Source organism: Somniosus microcephalus, chromosome 1 (genome assembly GCF_052327205.1).
Source record: "Somniosus microcephalus isolate GS21.2 chromosome 1, FLI_Smic_1.0, whole genome shotgun sequence".
Classification (NCBI taxonomy): Eukaryota; Metazoa; Chordata; class Chondrichthyes; order Squaliformes; family Somniosidae; genus Somniosus; species Somniosus microcephalus.
The window spans coordinates 341,397,009-341,417,294 of record NC_140987.1 but is presented as its reverse complement, the minus strand read 5'-3'; the positions used below and the strand labels follow the sequence as shown (position 1 = coordinate 341,417,294).

At 44.5% G+C, this 20,286-nt stretch overlaps 1 protein-coding gene across 3 annotated transcripts in view; it reads left to right on the top strand.

Annotated features, from left to right (window-relative positions):
- The window catches only part of LOC147124941 (connector enhancer of kinase suppressor of ras 2), a 1,271,510-nt gene that overhangs the window by 851,196 nt on the left and 400,028 nt on the right, over positions 1-20,286 (top strand). For all 3 annotated transcript variants that reach the window (XM_085995047.1, XM_085995029.1, XM_085995038.1), the window contains exon 8: positions 13,574-13,642. In XM_085995047.1, coding sequence (XP_085851173.1) covers positions 13,574-13,642 — 69 coding nt within the window. The remainder of the gene's footprint in view (positions 1-13,573; positions 13,643-20,286) is intronic.

Below are 20,286 nucleotides of genomic sequence, written 5' to 3'. Positions count from 1 at the left end.
TAAAACCCCTTTACTCCTACAGAGAGTAGGAGTAAAGGGTAGCTATTCACAGTGGCAGAAGGTGGGTAGTGGTGTTCCACAAGGATCAGTGCTGGGGCCACTGCTGTTCACAATTTACATTAACGATTTAGACTTAGGAATCAATTTCTAAATTTGCAGATGACACCAAATTGGGCAGGATAGTCAATACTGAGGAGGACTGCAACAAGTTACAGGAGGACATTAATAAACTTGCAGAATGGGCATATAATTGGCAAATGAAGTTCAACACAGATAAATGTGAGGTGGTACATTTTGGTAGGAAGAATAGGGAGGTCACTTATCACTTGCAGGGTGCAAGTCTAGGTGGGGTAGAGGAACAAAGGGATCTAGGAGTACAAATACACAAATCACTAAAAGTTGCGACACAGGTTAGCAAGGCCATAAAAAAGCAAACCAAGCACTAGAGTTTATTTCTAGAGGGATAGAATTGAAAAGTAGGGAAGTTATGCTGAACCTGCATCAAATCTTGGTTCGACCACACTTAGAGTACTGCGTACAGTTCTGGTCACCATATTATCAAAAGAATATAGAGGCACTGGAGAGGGTGCAGAGAAGATTTATAAGGATGATACCAGAAATGCTAGGGTATACATATCAGGAAAGGATGAACAGGCTGGGTCTCTTTTCTCTTGAAAAGAGAAAGCTGAGGGGTGACCTAATAGAGGTCTTTAAAATTATGAAAAATGTTGATAGAGTGGATACAGAGAGAATGTTTCCACTTGTGGGGAAGAGCATAACTAAAGGCCATCAATAAAAGATAGTCACCAAGAAACCCAATAATCATAATCATAATCAACTTTATTGTCATTGTTAGTGCACAAGTGCAGTACAACGAAATGTAGGCTTGCGGCTCCCGAGAGTGTACATTTAGATTAAGACATTTAAACATTCAACATTCATTTGGCTTGTAATACATTAACATAAACATAATAAAGTGCATTGACAGATGTGCAGGCTTTAGAGTTTATTTGTGAAGAAACCTCTTTACCCAAATAGTGGTGAGAATGTAGAATTCGCTACCACAGGGAGTGGTTGAAGTGAATAGTATGGATGTATTTAAGGGGAGGCTTGACAAGCATATGAGGAAAAAGGGAATAGAGGGTTATATGCTAATAGATTTAGATGAGGAAAGACAGGAGGAGGCTCGTGTGGAACATAAACGCTGGCATAGACTGGTTGGGCCGAATGGCCTGTTTATATGTGCCATATATCCTCTGTAATTCTATGTAAATATGAGAACTGCTGTAGAATCTATTAAGGCCATCTTTCTAATATGTTCCTGAAGTAGTTGACTCAGAGACTAGGGTCCTCAATTTAAATAAAGGAAACTACGATGGTCTGAGGAGCAAGTTGGGTAGGATTGATTGGGGAATGGCACTCAAAGGGTTGATGGTGGATAGGCAATGGCAAACATTCAAAGACCGAATGGATGAGCTACAGAATTTGTTCATCCCAGTTTGGCATAAAAATAAAACAAAAAAGGTGACTCAACCGTGGCTAACAAGGGATATTAGGGATAACATAAGATCCAAGGAGAGGACATATAAATTGGCCAGAAAAAGCAATAATCCTGAGGATTGGGAGCAGTTTAGGATTCAACAAAGGAGGACAAAGGGATTAATTAAGAAAGGGAAAATAGAATATGAGAGTAAGCTTGCAGGGAACATAAAAACTGACTGTAAAAGCTTTTATAGATATGTGAAGAGAAAAAGATTGGTGAAGTCAAGCATAGGTCCCTTGCAGTCAGAATCAGGGGAATTTATAATGGGGAACAAAGAAATGGCTGACCAACTAAATACATATTTTGGTTCTGTCTTCACAAAAGAGGACATAAATAACCTCCCAGAGATGCTGGGGAACATAGGGTCTGATGAAAGGGTGGAACTGAAAGAAATCAGTATTTGTAGGGAAATGGTGTTAGGAAAATTGATGGGACTGAAGGCCGATAAATCCCCAGGGCCTGATAATCTACATCCCAGGGTACTTAAGGAAGTGGCCCTAGAAATAGTAGATGCATTGCTGGTCATCTTCCAGAACTCGATAGACTCTGGAACAGTACCCATAGATTGGAGGGTAGCTAATGTTACCCCACTATTCAAAAAAGGTGGTAGAGAAAAAGCGGGGAATTATAGACCAGTAAGCCTGACATCGGTAGTGGGGAAAATGCTAGAGTCCATTATAAAAGATGTAATAGCAGAGCACTTGGAAAGCAGTGACAGGATCGGACAAAGTCAACATGGGTTTACAAAAGGTAAATCATGCTTGACTAATCTACTGGAATTTTTTGAGGATGTAACTGGTAAAATAGATAAGGGAGAACCAGCGGATGTGGTGTATTTGGACTTTCAGAAGGCTTTCGATAAGGTCCCACATAAGAGATTAGCGTGCAAAATTAAGGCACATGGGATTGGGGGCAAGGTATTGACTTGGATAGAGAACTGGTTGGCGGACAGAAAGCAAAGAGTTGGAATAAACGGGTCATTTTCCGAGTGGCAGGCAGTGACTAGTGCGGTACCGCAAGGATCGGTCCTAGGACCCCAGCTGTTCACAATATATATTAATGATCTGGACGAGGGAATTGGATGTAATATCTCCAAATTTGCAGACGACACAAAGCTGGGTGGGAGGGTATGCTGTGAGGAGGATGTCGTGAAACTCCAGTACGATTTGGACAGGTTGGGTGATTGGGCAGAAACATGGCAAATGCACTATAATGTGGATAAATGTGAGGTTATCCACTTTGGTGGCAAAAACAGGAAGGCAGATTATTATTTGAATGGCAATAGATTGGGAGAAGGGGAAGTGCAAAGAGACCTGGGTGTTCTTGTGCACCAGTCGCTGAAGGTAAGCATGCAGGTGCAGCAGGCGGTTAAGAAGGCAAATGGTATGTTGGCCTTCGTAGCAAGAGGGTCGAGTACAGGAACAAGGATGTCTTGCTACAGTTGTACAGGGCCTTGGTGAGACCGCACCTTGAGTATTGTGTGCAGTTTTGGTCGCCTTACCTGAGGAAGGACATTCTTGCCATGGAAGGAGTGCAGCGAAGATTCACCAGGCTGATACCTAGGATGGCAGGAATGACGTATGAGGAGAGATTGTGTCGATTGGGCTTATACTCACTGGAGTTTAGAAGATTGAGAGGGGATCTCATCGAAACCTATAAAATTCTGTCAGGCCTGGACAGACTAGATGCAGGAAGGATGTTTCTGATGGCCGGGGAGTCCAGAACCAGGGGTCATAGTCTAAGGATAAGGGGTAAGCCATGTAGGACTGAAATGAGGAGGAATTTCTTCACCCAGAGAGTGGTGAACCTGTGGAATTCTCTGCCACAGAGGGCGGTGGAGGCCAGTTCATTAAATGTATTTAAGAAAGAGTTGGATATATTTCTTAAGGCTAAAGGGATCAAGGGAAATGGGGAAAAGGCAGGGACAGGGTACTGAATTTGGATGATCAGCCATGATCTCATTGAATGGCGGGGCAGGCTCGAAGGGCCGAATGGCCTACTCCTGCTCCTATCTTCTATGTTTCTAAAATAAAGTCCTTGTGGATTTCTTACTGTGATTCCCTAGCTCTTTACACTCTCCATTTCTATTCCTTGCATCTTTTTTCTCTTTTTTGCTCATTTATTTTTCTTTCATCTATTCTCTCTCCCTCCTCATTTTCTATGGGGCCATATATACTATCGGCTGGCAAATCAAAGTTTTACTGCTGATTGCCTATGGTCAGTGAAGCTCAGTGCTTGCATGAATGTGCAAAACTTTGCTCACCAGCTGCAAAATGCCAGTTATTTTTAACATTAGGAGAGATCTAATAGCCCAGAATTTGCTGGAGTGTGGGCATTAGTTAGACTTTTTCCCGCACCCTTCGGCTCGAAAAAATGTTGCCTGGACGTGCGAGCTGATAACGGCTCAGTGAGGGCAATGGGGCAAGTCGGACCTTAGTGAATGATGGGACCAACAGTCTATCTCCTTTACCAATTAGATTTAAGGATTAAGAAAGAAATGGAGAGAACGGTGGAGAAGGAAATAGAGTGACTTAATCAAATCAGGTACAGAAAGAGAAATAAAGAGAGGGAAAGAAGGATTAAGGGAGAGAGAAACACGAGACAGATAGGAAAAGTAAGATTTTTTTTTTTAATTGATTTAAAAATCTCTGACCACAGTTTACTACTTGTAGGAATGAGACTCCACAGTTTCAATTGTTCCCTTTCTGGGCTGGAGAGATTGAGTGGCATTGCAGGAACATAAATCTCCTCATTAAAATGGTACTTACACTGTTAATTACCAGCCCTAATTTTCTGCGGAGAGTTTAATTGTCAATTAATGTGCAAATGTAGTAATTTCGTGAAACTCACGGGGAGGTTGAGGGCGAGCTGCCGTTTTCACGAGACTAATGGCAAAGTGGTGCAAATCGTTCAGCAACCTGTGCTGATTTGCAATTCACAGGGTATCTCTTCCTCACCACAAGTTGCTGGACACATTAATAACAGCGAGTGTATTAAACTCGCCGTTATTTTGGCAGCATAACCTGGGCCAATATTAATTGAATTTTAGGAATCTTTTAAACTTGGCTTTGCATCAGACTATAATTGTAATTGCAGCTGTTGTGACACTATTCCCTAGAGGTGGGTCCCTCGCGTCTCTTGCCACAGTGCAGTCTGCAGTTAGATAGCCAACCTAACTTCTGAGTTATACCACCAGTTCTGAGCTTATACTCACCCAAAGCCAATTCGTATTGATGCAAAACCAGTCCTAGAATCATAGAATGCTCCAGCGCAGAAACAGACCAGTTGATCCATTAAGTCTGCACTTCACTGGTGCTTCTTTCCACATGAGCCATCTAATTTAATCCCACTCTCCGGCTCATTCCCCAAACAATTTAATCTTCCTATATTTCAAACAACTATCTAATTCTCCTTTAAAATAATTTATGATCTGTGCTCCAACAGTTTATGGCAGAGAATTCCATACTCACTGTGTAAAGAATATTTTTGTTACTTCCCCTTTAACAGCTGGCCTATATCTTTTCCTCTGTTAGTGCTTTTTATTTCTCTGTTAGTTATCTTTACTCAATTCGCTCTCTCATTTTACATGTTCATTTCATTTCTCAAAGCCCCCTTTGCTCTTCCCATACGCTACAAGCGAGGGATACCCCTTTGCTCCTCTCAAGTCAGCACATTGTTTGACAGATTTAAAACAAAATCCACATTAAATATAGATGCACTGCATAGCACATGTTTTGTGACAGCCTCTGGTTGTTGCATATGTCAAACAGATAGCTACACTCACAAACCACTTCCCTGAAACAGCTGCTGAGCCATTGAAACTGTGCACAGGACATCGTTACTTTGGATGCGCTCACTCTATGCTACAGCAGGTAAACAAAAATCATGGAACTAGCATGACGTAGACTGCCAGCAGATCCAGGGAAATGACTGTCTCCTTGAGCAGCTGGTTTTGTGCTTTCAGCTCATGCCCTGTAACGCTGAAGGAAAAATAAGTATAAAGCGTGTCAAAGGACAGGTGTAGTTTTGTTAGTCCAATGTTAACTAGAAACTGCAAAGCTAAATATGTAAAAACACTGTAATTGTGCTTATCCTGTAGTCCTATATGTTTCCCACTGAGGTCCCTAAAGTGCTTCACAGACAATGAAGTGTCTTCACTGTTATAATGCAGGTAAACATGGCAATGATTTTTGCACACAGCAAGATCCCACAAACAGCAGTGAGATAAGTGACTAGATGGTCTGTTTTAGTGATGTTGGTTAAAGGATAAATGTTGTCCAGGACACTGGGAAAACTCCCATGTTCTGCTTTGAATAGAGTCATGGGATCTTTTGCATCACCTGGGATAGTCTTGGTTTCACGTAAGATGGTTCTCAGAATCCAGTTTCTTTCTCCATAGCATAGAAGCCAAATGCAATCCTTCCAGTATTGTAACATAAGAACATAAGAAGTAGGAGCAGGAGTAGGCCATACGGCCCCTCGGGCCTGCTCCGCCATTCAATAGGATCATGGCTGATCCGAATCTAGACTCACGTCCACTTCCCTGCCCTCTCCCCGTAACCCCTAATTCCCTTATCTGCTAGGAAACTGTCTATCTCCATTTTAAATTTATTTAATTTTGCAGCTTCTGCAGCTCTCTGGCGTAGCAAATTCCATAGATTTACTACCCTCTGAGTGAAGAAGTTTCTCCTCATCTCAGCAAGAGGGTTATCCCTCGGATGGAAATGTGGTTGAAACTGAGGATGAACGAAAAAATAGTTATAGTATAAAAGTTACTTCCTGGATGTATTCACTAGAGAGGACATTAATAGCATGCCACCAATCATAGGATGACCTACAACTAAACATAGTGGCCCAGAAATTCGGGTTGGGGGCTTCCCGCGGGTGCAAGCCCCCGACCTGCACTTATCTTGCGCGCCGGCCGTTGAGCTGTGGCCCCGCGTGGAATTCCGATCCTGGGCCTGCTCCAGCTGCTGGTGCACAGTGCTTGCGTATCCCAGGGGCGCAGTTAGTTCGATGTGGGCCATGGGGAGCCAATCGGAGCAGGGAATGCTCCATTCATAAGATTGACAGGAAGAGCTGTCAAAACTTATAAATATATAGGCCCCAAAACATCACTAAATCTTCAAATAATTTTTTTTTTAAATCACATTTTTTAAATAAACTATAAATTACATGAAATAACTATTTTAAACAATAATTTAAATTTTTGAAAAAAATAATTTTATTTTCTAACAGGGCTAAAAATAAACTTACCTTGCTTTAAAGTATTTAAAAATAATAAACCTGTGAAAAAAATGTTTTAATTTTAATTAATTCACCACTTACCTTGTAAAAAGCAGGCCTTACGCCTGCTTTTTATATGTGTAAATTCTGCAGACTTACCCTCCTGGGAAAACCTGTAAAAAAAGCCCAAGTTCGATGCGCATGCGCAGCCTCTCCCGCGCACGCATTTGACCTCTTAACCCCTTCTTTCAGGGGAACGGAAGTGCCGGTTTCCCGCGCGTGCGCAGTGCATGCAGGAAACCGGCACTTCCATTGGGCTACGGGTGAGTACCCCGTGCGTACTCACCCGTGGGGACCCAAATTTCTGGGATTGATTCAATATCACTTGTATAGACATCCTAGACAGGCTTAACAGCACAAAACCAGTAAATCCCAATAATGGATACTGTATACCTGAGAATATGCATTGAACTCGGGATAAAATACATAAAATGCTACTAGTCATCATGTCAAAGTTACTCAATCCAAGGGAGGTTCCACTGGATTGGAAACAAGTGAATGTGGTACCTATTTTCAGGAAAGGGGGTAAAACACATCTGGGTAACTTAAAGAGCCATTAATCTTAACTGTCAAACTAGTGGAATTGATCATTTGAAACAATGTTAAGCGGTACGTACCTATGTGAAAATAACTGAGTAAGTGGCACCAAGCATGGAAGGCTAAGGGGAGATTTAGTCGAGTTGCTCAAAATTATGAGGGCTTTTGATAGAGTGGATAGGGAGAAACTATATCCACTGGCAGGAGGGTCGGTAACCAGAGGACACAGATTTAACATAATTGGCAAAAAACCCGGGGGGAAATGAGGAGACATTTTTTTACGCAGCGAGTTGTTATAATCTAGAATTCACTGCCTGACTGGGTGGTGGAAGCCGATTCGACAGTAACTTTCAAAAGGGAATTGAATATGTACTTTAAAAGGAGAAATTTGCAGGGCTATGTGGAAAGAGCAGTGGAATGGAACTAATTATGTTAGCATAGTGGTTATATTACTGGACTGGTAATCCAGAGGTGTGAGTTCAAATCCCACCATGGCAGTTTGACGCTAACAGGAGATGCTAACATACAGAATTTCTAGCCCCAAATATCCATGTCGTCAGGTTCTGGTCATTCCCTTCCTCGACTTCTCCATCTCCATCTCTGGGGATAGGTTATTGACCAACATTCACTACAAGCCCACTGACTCCCACAGCTACCTGGACTACACTTCCTCCCACCCCGCCTCCTGTAAGGACTCTATTCCATTCTCCCAGTTTCTCCGTCTCCACCGCATCTGCTCCGACGATGCCACCTTCCATACCAGTGCTTCCGACATGTCTTCCTTTTTCCGCAACCGAGGATTCCCTCTACTGTGGTTGACACAGCCCTCGACCGTGTCCGTTCTATCTCCCGCACTTCTGCCCTCACCCCTGCCCCTCCCTCCTGGAACCACGATAGGGTTCCCCTTGTCCTCACCTTTCACCCCACCAGCCTCCACATTCAACGGATCATCCTCCGCCATTTCCACCACCTCCAAAGTGATCCCACCACCAAACGCATCTTCCCCTCCCCTCCCCTCCCCTTTCAGCATTCCGTAGGGACCGCTCCCTCCGAGACACCCTAGTCCACTCCTCTATCACGCCCAGCACCCCTTCCCCTTCGCCCGGCACCTTCCCGTGCAAGCGCAGGAGATGCAATACCTGCCCTTATACCTCCCCCCTTCCCACTGTCCAGGGCCCCAAACACCCCTTCCAGGTGAAACAGCGATTTACTTGTACTTCTTGCAATCTAGTATACTGTATTCGCTGCTCACAATGTGGTCTCCTCTACATTGGGGAGACCAAACACAGATTGGGTGACCACTTTGCGGAACACCTCCGTTCAGTCCGTAAGGGGGACCCCGAGCTTCCGGTCTCCTGTCACTTTAATTCACCGCCCCATTCCCACTCAGACCTCACTGTACTCGGGCTCTTGCATTGTTCCACGGAAGCTCAACGTAAACTCGAGGAACAGCACCTCATCTACCGATTAGGCACTTTACAGCCTTCCGGACTCAACATCGAGTTCAACAATTTCAGATCATAACCTCGGCCCCCATTACATTTTTGCTTATATTTTATCCACATCTTTATTTTGGCCCTTTCCCCCCCCCCTTTTTTTTTTCTCTCCCACATGGCAGCTGTCTCTCATTCTGCCAGAACACTTCACACCTAATCTAGAGCTGTCTTTTGTCTCCACTAGTCCCATCACCATCTCATCTCGTTTTGAATACCTCTTAATGCCTCTTCACTTCTTTTGCTCTCTCCCAGCCCTGCCTTTCGATCTATTTCATTTCCTTTCCAGTTTTGAAAAAGGGAAGGGTTAGACCCGAAACGTCGACTCTATTTTCTCTCCACGGATGTTGCCTGGCCTGCTGAGTTTTTCCAGCATTTTCTGTTGTTATTCTGGTCATTAGAGACTGGACAGTGCTACACCAACAACAGCTTCAGCAAGAACTGCAAATTCACTGTGAGAAGTAAGGGGATGAAATTACAAATATGCAGTGGTGAGATTAGAGAAGCTGGGATTGTTCTCCCTAGACCAGAGAAAGGTAAGGGGAGATTTAGTAGAGGTGTTAAAAATTATGAGGGGTTTAATAGAGTAAATAATAAGAAACTGTTTCAACTGGCGGGTGGATCAGTAACCAGAGGACCAAAGTGGAGATGATGGGAAATATTTTTATGCAGTGAGTTGTAATCTGGAATGCACTGCTTGAAAGGATGGTGAAAGCAGACTCAATGGTAACTGGGAATTGTATATATACTTGAAAAGGAAAAATTTGCAGGGCTCTGGAAAAGAGCAGGGAAGTGGGACTAATTGGATAGTTCTTTCAAAGAGCTGTCACAGGCATGATGGGCTGAGTGGCCTCCTTCTGTACTGCATGATTCTATGATTTTACATGTATAACTGAGAAAAAGAAGGAAGACTTTGGGGAGGGAGGAAAAAAAAGAATATTTGCATTTGAAGCAAATACTGCAAATCTACTATAGGTTACTGGGAATAAGAGACTTTGGTAAGAAAAAAAAAGTTGCTTGCCTCTTAAACCAGTCTTATAAAGTGGTAGGTAAATAGCATTACAAATCCTATATTTGTGAGGCCTCTATCTTTCAGTCTTAGTAAGGTGTGTAATATTTATACCTCAAATCAGTTAGTTAATTTATTGTTTGAGCAAATTTGCAGTACTACAGTGATGTGAGAACATCATTAGACAGCATTATACATGAGAAAGTGTATTCTAAGTCCCGGACTACCCATGAGCAAACACCATGCGAGATTTTCTAGTTTCATTAACCAGCGACATTAAGGCACTTTAACTTTGAAAGTGCAGGCATTTTTTAAAACAGTCAAAAATTAGATCCAAAGGAAATTACATCCAGACAAGGATATTGAATTTAGGATGTGTGGGTTGCAGAAGAATCAGCAAAAGTCTTGGTTCTTGAAACAGCAGAACATTGAATGGTATGAGCTTTCTCAAGGGAGAGCTCAGTGTCTGCTGGTTGGGGTGGGGGGGCGGGGGCGCGGAGACTGGTGGGGAATGGAATACTGTAACAAGATCTTGCTAGGGCTCTGTGCATCTCAGATAACTGACCAATCACTAAGAGCCAAACTCTATCTGTCATGTTCTGCCCTTGGCACCATATAAGTCTGTGTTCCCTATTGATAGAGATGAGATCATACCAAGAAACATCCATAATGTTTTCATACAGTGATGATCGTCCCTTTTAAATTCTTCAAGCTCTGCCTAATCTCCGTTACAGGTGCAGCAAGAGCATTTTGCAGCAATGTCCCTATGTTATTGCATCCACAGGTCACTGAGTATTTCAATGACTGCCATGCGAGATGTTAATCCTTGCACAGTGCATTCCAATATACTGTAGTTGTTTTGTTGTCCAGCACAGTATACATCCCACAGATTTAACTCTTGGAGAATATCTAACCTGTAGAACATAACATTGTGGATCCAGCTTTGTCATTGTGCTGTTGCTCCCTTCACACACACATGCTTTCTTTTAATAATGTTTAGTAATAGAGGTACATAAAGGGGTCATTTCATAATCATAATCAACTTTATTGTCATTGTTAGTGCACAAGTGCAGTACAACGAAATGTAGGCTTGCGGCTCCCGAGAGTGTACATTTAGATGAAGACATTTAGACATTCAACATTCATTTGGCTTGTAATACATTAACATAAACATAACCATAATAAAGTGCATTGGCAGATGTGCAGGCTTTAGAGTTTATTTGTGGAGTTCAGTAGGATGACAGCCCTGGGAAAGAAGCTGTTCCTAAATCTGGTCGTTCGGGTGCGAATGCATCTGTAGCGTCTCCCAGATGGCAGGAGGGCGAACAGACTGTGGCTGGGGTGGGTAGGGTCTTTGATGATGGTCCGTGACCTCCGTAAACAGCGTTTCTGGTATATGTGCTCTATGGTCGGTAGCCGGGTGCCGGTAATGCGTTGGGCAGTTTTGACTACCCGCTGCAGGGCTTTCCGGTCATAGTAGCTACATGTAGCTGCCATACCATACTGTGATACAGTTCATCAGGATGCTCTCTATTGTGCAGCGGTAAAAGTTAGAGAGGATCAGGGGTGACTGGTTACATCCCTTCAGCCTTCTTAGGAAATATAGGCGCTGCTGGGCCTTCTTCACCAGAGGGGAGGTATTGAGGGACCAGGAGAGGTCTTCCGTGATGTGGACTCCGAGGAACTTAAAGCTGTCCACCCTTTCCACCACAGCCCCATGGATGTGGATGGGGGTGTGACTTCCGCCTTTAGACTTCCTGAAGTCCACAATGATTTCTTTGGTTTTCTTGATGTTAAGGGCCAGGTTGTTATCGGCGCACCACTTCACGAGATGCTGGACCTCCTCCCTGTAGGCTGACTCATCGTTGTTAGTGATCTGGCCTACTACCGTGGTATCATCCGCAAACTTGATGATGGTGTCGGAACCATGAACAGCCACACAGTCGTGGGTGAAGAGGGAGTAGAGGAGGGGGCTCAGCATACATCCTTGTGGGGCCCCTGTGTTCAGGGTCAGTGGGGGGGAGGTGTGGTTACCTAATTTGACAGACTGGGGTCTGTTTGTTAGGAAGTCCAGGGTCCAGTTGCAGAGGGAAGTGTTCAGGCCAAGAGTGGAGTTTGGTGGCCAGCTTGTTGGGGACGATAGTGTTGAATGCTGAGCTGTAGTCTATGAACAGCATTCTGATGTAGGTCTCTTTACCATCTAAGTGATTCAGTGCAGAGTGTAGAGCAGTTGTGATTGCATCCTCCGTTGATCTGTTTGCACGATAGGCAAACTGGTGTTGGTCAAGAGAGGCGGGAACACTGGCTTTGATGTGAGCCAGGACCAGTCTCTCGAAACACTTCATTATGATGGGTGTGAGTGCGACAGGTCGATAGTCGTTCAGGCACGTCACAGCCGTTTGCTTTGGCACAGGAATAATGGTAGCGGTCTTGAAGCATGTAGGGACTAGTGCCTGGGCCAATGACAGATTGAAGATGGCGGTGAAGACATCAGCCAGCTGATCAGCACATTCCTTGAGTACACGTCCAGTGATGCTATCCGGTCCAGCAGCCTTTCGTGTGTTCACTCCGCGTAGAACACCCCTTACGTCAGAGGTTGACAGAGTGAGCACCTGGTCTTCCGGGGGTGGCAAGGCTTTGGTAGCCGGCTCCCTGTTGTCCCTGTCGAAGCGAGCGTAGAAGTTGTTAAGCTCCTCCGGAAGGGAGGCATCGCTAACCGGGGGGCTGGTGTTTTTGCTCTTGTAGTCAGTGATGGACTGGATGCCTTGCCACATGCGCCGGGGGTCCGAGCTGTTGTGGAAATGATCCTCTATCCGCAGTGTCTGTTTCCTTTTGGCAGTCCTGATACCCTTTTTTAGGTTGGTCCTAGCTGCACTGTAAGCCGCCGCGTCGCCAGATTTAAATGCTGCGTCACGTGCTTGCAACAGCGAGCGGACCTTTCCGTTCATCCAGGGTTTCTGGTTGGGGTATGTCCTGATATTTTTATGGGTCGTGACGACCTCGACGCAACTGTTAATGTAGAATAGCACTGTGGATGCGTATTCCTCGATGTCATTATGGGCAAACATGCCCCAATCAGTGCGTTCGAAGCAATCCTGAAGCTCCGAGACTGCCCCCTCTGGCCATACTTTCACTGATCTCACTGATGTTCTCACTCTTTTGATGAGCGGTTTTTAGAGGTTATTCCTGATGCACTAAAAGAGAGCATGGGTTAGCGATAGGGCTATAAGACAACAGGACCAATTCTGCATCCCATCAATCAAACTTCCACACTGGAAGCAAAACCTTGCAAATTATCTATTTATTGTTTATTTTGCAATTACGCATTGGACATCCTGCTTCAACAGTTGCACGGTTTGGAGTTTAAGGTATTAACTTGCTAATTGTGACACAGAACCTAAAGTTATGCAGCACAATGTGATGGGGCCTGAAGTATTGTAATGTTACTTTTCAAAAGCACTTTGCAGCCTTCTAAACGTATGTGTAATAGTACAATAAAACTGCACTTTAGGACTGTATTTTCCTTACTTATTAAGTCGGTCAAAGCTTGTCTATTCAGAACATTTTGAAATCTATTTCTTTGATCTGTTGTGCTTCAGAACTTTACACTTATTCCTCAAGTCTCAATAAGGAGAGCATCCACAGTGTCTTTTTAGTTAAGTTATACTCTCAGGTCTCTGATATGATTCCTTTCTCTGCACACAGTCTCCTGCAGACCAGTGCAAGAAGATTCATGCAGGGGATGAAGTGATTCAAGTCAACCATCAAACTGTGGTAAGTGGTTTAAACTTCAAAAAGGGGTTCTGCATTCATTGGTAATTGAAGTTTCCTTTCCCTTGAACTGTCATTGGGCATTTTTTTGAGATGGAGGGATGTCGATGTTCCTGTTACAGCTTTGTTAGCACCCTTCCATAGCAGCACAAGATATAATATGAAAACTGCAATTTTGCACTGCACTGGGTGTAAAAGACAGGAGGGACTTAGTTACATACATGAAAAAAGACTAAGGTCCATCTCGTTCGCCTTCTAGTTGTTGAATAATCATAGCAATCAATCTCTAATAATTAGCCCACAACAGACCCAGAAATGAAACAAGGAAAACCCCATTGGTGGAGAACTTTGGGAGCCCTAGGTTCAAAGTCACATTTTTCCTCCCAAGCATACTGCACTTAGCACATATTATGTCTCAAATTACTCATCCACTGTCTCTCAAAACATTATTTTCTGAAAGAAATCTATCTAATTTCCATTTGAATGAATCAAGACTAACTGCTTCCACCGTCTCCCTAGGGAGCCTGTTTCATAGATTGAACACTCTCTCACTATAATATTGTTTCCACAGATTAGTTTTGAATTCAGCTCCCCTTCTGGTTCTGCAGTTACATCAGTAGGTTAACCAATGCATGGTTTATATGTCCAATTCTGACTACATTATGCTAAGCTGAGAAGGAAGCACCATGAAATTAGGACTGGATAGTTTTTAGCATAAATCTAACAGATTATTCCAAACTATAGTGCACAAATGTGACAGGGGAGCATCATTGTGGTACAGTGATAGAGAAAATATTTTTGAAGTTGGACTGGAAACAGTAGATAATTTTTGGTTTTGTACATTCTAGCAAAGAGGCACCTGATGCTATGTCCCGGCAACTGTTGACCAAAAGTACATAATGAGTACATTTATTCTGCTGCCTGTTTTCATTGGATCGCGGGAGTTCCTCATCCGTGCAACAGCTCCTCCAGTTTCCTTCCCTAAAATGAGCTCCCTTATCCCAGCAATAGAGCCACGCAAAACTAGTTCTGCAGGTCTGCTGCTGTGGAATAAGAGAAGGAGATTTCACCATGAAAATGTAGAGAGCTGGTATGCGGATGTCACAAGGGTTGTCACAATTCAAGCTAAATGGCCAATAACACCAAAGTACCGAGGCCCGGGATTTCCTCCGCGGGCGCAACCTGGAAGTTAAACCCGAAATTGTGCCCATTTTGCCTCAATATTGCATAACGGCAGTATCTATCAAGTTTTGGGCAAAATTCAGATACCGATGTAACAAGCAGCATTTTGTGTACTTCTTGTTGAAGTCTATAATGTTAGCATAAAGACACATAACCACTTTGATCACATAGTGATTTAACTGCTATGTAGAAACAGTTCAGCCATCCTTTACTGGCACCAGTTCCTCTGCTAGGGTATATATATTACGTGTAGTCTGTAATATCCTTTTGATCTGGTTTATTGGCAGAGTTTCCTTGATTTCTACCTCGCACCTTGCATGTATTTGTCCTCTTACACTATCGGGATGATTCCATCATCCGGCACTCCCAGTGGGGAATTCCGCTTAAAGGATTCCATCTCGGGAAATAGCAGAGATGTAGCAAATAATTTCCAGGAATGTGCTCCCTGTAAGTGCAGCTCCCCACTGTGACTGTCACATTACAGAGTCACGCTTTATCCTTATCCTTCTGCTAATATGCAGCTGAGTTAACTGTTGAATTACAAGCCAGTCTAAATTGCAAACTTCTACACTTCCACCTTCTTCACACTTCTCCAAATGTTCTTCACACTTCTCCAAATGTTCTTCACACTTCTCAAATCTTCTGAATTAAAACTCTGTGACTTCTGCTCTTGACTTCTAAAAACCATCACTTTAAGTAGCTATACTGGGTTAAACCATTTACTCTAACCTATCTGCCACTCCCCATTAAGAGAGAATTTTGATTAAAATTTGTACAACCATATCTGTAAATTTCAAGTGTCAGACTAGCCTCATCGCTGCAGCTTCTCCACATCAGCTTAATCTCCAGTGACTAACGAGATACAAGCTATATTCTTAAAGTTGTCCCACAGGCACTGGTCCTTCTGCTTAAATAGCATTTGATTATTTATATCTAAAATCCTTTGCTTACTAATGTCTCTTTTAGGCTATTAGGCCAGATGGTACCAGCATACCAGGGTACCAACATCTTACTGTGAAATTTGCAAGGTTGTTGTAAAAACCCAACTGGTTCACTAATGTCCTTCAGGGAAGAGATTCTGCCACCCCTGCTGAGTCTGGTCTACACATGACCCTACTCCACACTATGTGGCTGATTCTTAACATTCTCGACCTGGCGAGCTACACAGGCAAGTAGAGATAGGCAAAATCTTTAAAAAGTACTTTAACGAGTAATAAATAAGTACTGATTAGCTATGGATCTTGACCACGTCTTAAGGTTGCTTGAATGCTCGATTGCAGCTATTTTTGCTTTTGCTACATATTAATAATGTCTGTTTTAAAATTTAGGATATACAAATTCAAATTCCTCTGTTGCGTCTAATATTGCAAATATATTATTGCACTTTGGGCCAGGCTAAAATTTGGCATTGGACCAAACTGCATTAACTGTTCGAAATGAACATTGAGATTCTGAGGGTAGGCAGTTGTTGTAGTCCTGAGGTATTTTATTCTAGTATAATAGTTATTCACAGAATCATTACCCAACACAACTGTACACTTTCCCATGTAATAATGTTCTGTTATCCCTCATGGCGAAAACTGTTGTTAAATGTCACAGCACACCTCGCTCTTCCTTTGCTACTTTTCATTCAAATCTCTTTGCACGTGTGACTGAATGCTAATCTATTATGCTTCCTTGCGACATTTCAGGTATACTTGCGCAGTGTAATCCTGTGAGGCTATATACATTGTACTTTTTCACCTCTCGACCTGGGTTTGACTCCATTTCCTGATGGATAGGATGGCAGCTTCTTTTCATGATAAATATTAATGGTCTTAAGGGGCATCAATTTGGGTAAAATCAACCCCATCCACCACCACCCTCCTCCGCCTGGCTGAACTTGTTCTCACATTGAACAACTTCTCCTTTAACTTCACTCATTTCCTCCAAATCAAAGGTGTTGCTATGGGTACCCGCATGGGTCCTAGCTATGCCTGCCTTTTCATGGGATATGTGGATCACTCTTTGTTCCAGTCCTACTCAGGTCCCCTCCCTCACCTCTTTTTCTGATACATTCATGACTGTATCGGTGCTGTTTCCTGCTCTCGCCCTGACCTTGACAATTTCATTCACTTTGCCTCCAATTTACACCCTTCCCTCACCTTCACATGGTCCATCTCTGACTCTTCCCTTCCCTTCCTCAACTTCTCCGTCTCCATCTCTGGGGATAGGTTATTGACCAATATTCACTACAAGCCCACTGACTCCCACAGCTACCTGGACTACACTTCCTACCACCCCGCCTCCTGTAAGGACTCTATTCCATTCTCCCAGTTTCTCCGTCTCCGCTGCATCTGCTCCGACGATGCCACCTTCCACACCAGTGCTTCTGACATGTCTTCCTTTTTCCTCAACCAAGGATTCCCCTCTACCGTGGTTGACACGGCCCTCGACTGTGTCCGTTCTATCTCCCGCACTTCTGCCCTCACCCCTGCCCCTCCCTCCCGGAACCACGATAGGGTTCCCCTTGTCCTCACCTTTCACCCCACCAGCCTTCACATTCAACGGATCATCCTCCGCCATTTCCGCTACCTCCAAAGTGATCCCACCACCAAACGCATCTTCCCCTCCCCTTTCAGCATTCTGTAGGGACCGCTCCCTCCGAGACACCCTAGTCCACTCCTCTATCACCCCTTCCCCTTCGCCTGGCACCTTCCCGTGCAAGCGCAGGAGATGTAACACCTGCCCCTATACCTCCCCCCTTCCCACTGTCCAGGGCCCCAAACACCCCTTCCAGGCGAAACAGCGATTTACTTGTACTTCTTGCAATCTAGTATACTGTATTCGCTGCTCACGATGCAGTCTCCTCTACATTGGGGAGACCAAACGCAGATTGGGTGACCGCTTTGCGGAACACCTCCGTTCAGTCTGTAAGGGTGACCCCGAGCTTCTGGTCGCCTGTCATTTTAATTCACTGCTCCATTCCCACTCAGACCTCACCGTACTTGGCCTTTTGCATTGTTCCACGGAAGCTCAATGTAAACTCGAGGAACAGCACCTCATCTTCCGATTAAGCACTTTGCAGCCTTCCGGACTCAATATCGAGTTCAACAATTTCAGATCATAACCTCGGCCCCTATTACATTTTTACTTATATTTTTTATCCACCCCTTTGTTTTGGGTTTTCCCTTCCCCCCCCTTTCCTTTTTTTTCTCTCTCCCACATGGCAGCTGTCTCTCATTCTGCTAGAACACTTCACACCTAATCTGAGCCGTCTTTTGTCTCCACTAGTCCCATCGCCATCTCGTCTCGTTTTGAATACCTCTTAATGTCTCTTCACTTCTTTTGTTCTGTCCCAGCCCTGCCTTTCGATCTATTTCATTTCCTTTCTAGTTTTGATAAAGGGTTAGACCCGAAACGTCGACTCTAATCTCTCTCCACGGATGTTGCCTGGCCTGCTGAGTTTTTCCAACATTTTCTGCTGTTATTTCGGATTTCCAGCATCTGCAGTATTTTGCTATCGTACTAGTTCTCAGTGGGTTTGACTTTGCAGGCAGAAGTGTCCATAATTTGAGACTATCTTGCCAATTTTACTCAAGGTGACTGGTGTGTGAAATTAAAATGTCTCATTACTATATTCAAGGATGCCCTTGCCATGCAGAAGTTAAAACAAAATTGAGAAAACTTTGAACTGATCTGATAACTGCATATATTATATACCAGGGCTTTTTGTGCTTAATCTATGCATGTAACAGCATACATTTGGCATCAAAATCTTACTATGGAGAAGCTGAACCACACTGATTTGGCTGAGAAACCCACACAAGTAGGCAGCTCAGTAGTGAAGAAGCGAATGGTGGCATGTCATTTTGTGCACAGCAAGATCTCACAAACAACAATGAGATGAACGACTAGTTAATCTGTTTTTGGCAGTTTTTGAGGGAGGAATGTTGGCTAGGGCACTGAGAGTGTTTCCTGTTCCTCTTCTAATAGTGCCGTGGGAGCTTAACTGTCCATCTAAACTACTGGAAGCAGGCATACAGAATCTTCCTTTATTATCCCATCTGAAGGACAGCACCTCCGACAGTGTGTGGCGGAACCACCAGAGGATTACGGACAATTGTATATAATTCCTTTTACAGCAATGTGGTACAGCTGGGGGCTGCACCTTTAATGTATCTGTTAACTGTACTCGGGCTTCTTTCCTGTACTCCGCGTGATGACGTCATGCCGTCCGTCACGTGATCTCTCAACGGCGGGAAGAACGTGATGACGTCATGACGTCAGAGCTCGGAACCTTCTAGCAGTAGAGCTCGGAACCTGCTAGCAACAACCGGCCGCGTGGTTTTTCCAGGCGGAAGCCCAATTTGCAATCCGGGGAGTAGCAGCGGATTCGACCCGTTATTATTACGTGGTCTCTGCCTTCGACAGCGCCACAGCCTCGCGGGTCGTCAGCCTCCTCGAGAGTCCACCGAACGATGGCAAGTACGAAGCTTTAAAAGCACGTTTACTGCAGATTTTCGGTCTGTCCAAGTCACAGCGCGCTTGCAGATTTATCTCCATGCCCGGCCTCGGGGACGCAAAACCCTCAGAGCTCATGAGCCAAATGCTCACGCTTTTGGGCTCGGAATCGCAATGTTTTCTGTTCCGCGAGCTGTTTCTCTGCCAACTACCAGAGCCAGTACAGACGGCCTTGGCCAATTCCACGATCACGGATTGTGCTGAACTCGCCGCGGAAGCGGATAAAATATTCACCGTCTCACAACAATCTTGTGCAGCCACGAGGCGCCCATCCCCCACAAGAGCAAATCCGAGTCCTCCTCCTGCAGGCCGGTGTGCATACCACGCTCGTTTCGTCGCGAAGGCCAGAAATTGCCGTCCGCCCTGCAGTTTCTCACCAAAAAAAAAACCTCCCTCAAACCAGCAGTGTCTGAGAAGATCAATAAGGCCTAAGGGACGCGCCAGAGTTGCGATGGCCGTCGAGTCTGCAGGGAAACTCCTATACATTACAGACTGCCTGTCAGGGCGACGTTTTCTCTGTGATACTGGCTCCCAGTGCAGTATCCTACCAGCGTCGAAGCTAGATCTTCAATCCAGCGGTCAAGGTCTCCCCCTCAAGGCAGCCAATGGTGCGGCCATTCGCACGTTCAGAAGCGTAGGGTCCAGTTGAGTTTTGGCGGCCAACGTTTTGTTTGGGAGTTCATCACGGCGAAAGTCTCACAGGCCATCCTGGTGGCAGATTTCTTCTGCGCAAACGGGTTTCTCGTCGACTGTCGGCTAATCAGTGCCTCCACTTTTCACTCAGTCCCCTGCCACCGAAGCACCGCGATGTCTTGGTCAGTTGCCTGTGCAGTCCCATCTCCAAATGAGTTCTCTCATCTTCTCAGTGAGTTCCCTAAGCTCACCAGGCCCACATTTTCTTCTTCAGTCGCGAGGCACGGTGTGGCGCACCACATTACCACGACAGGATCCCCCGTTTTTGC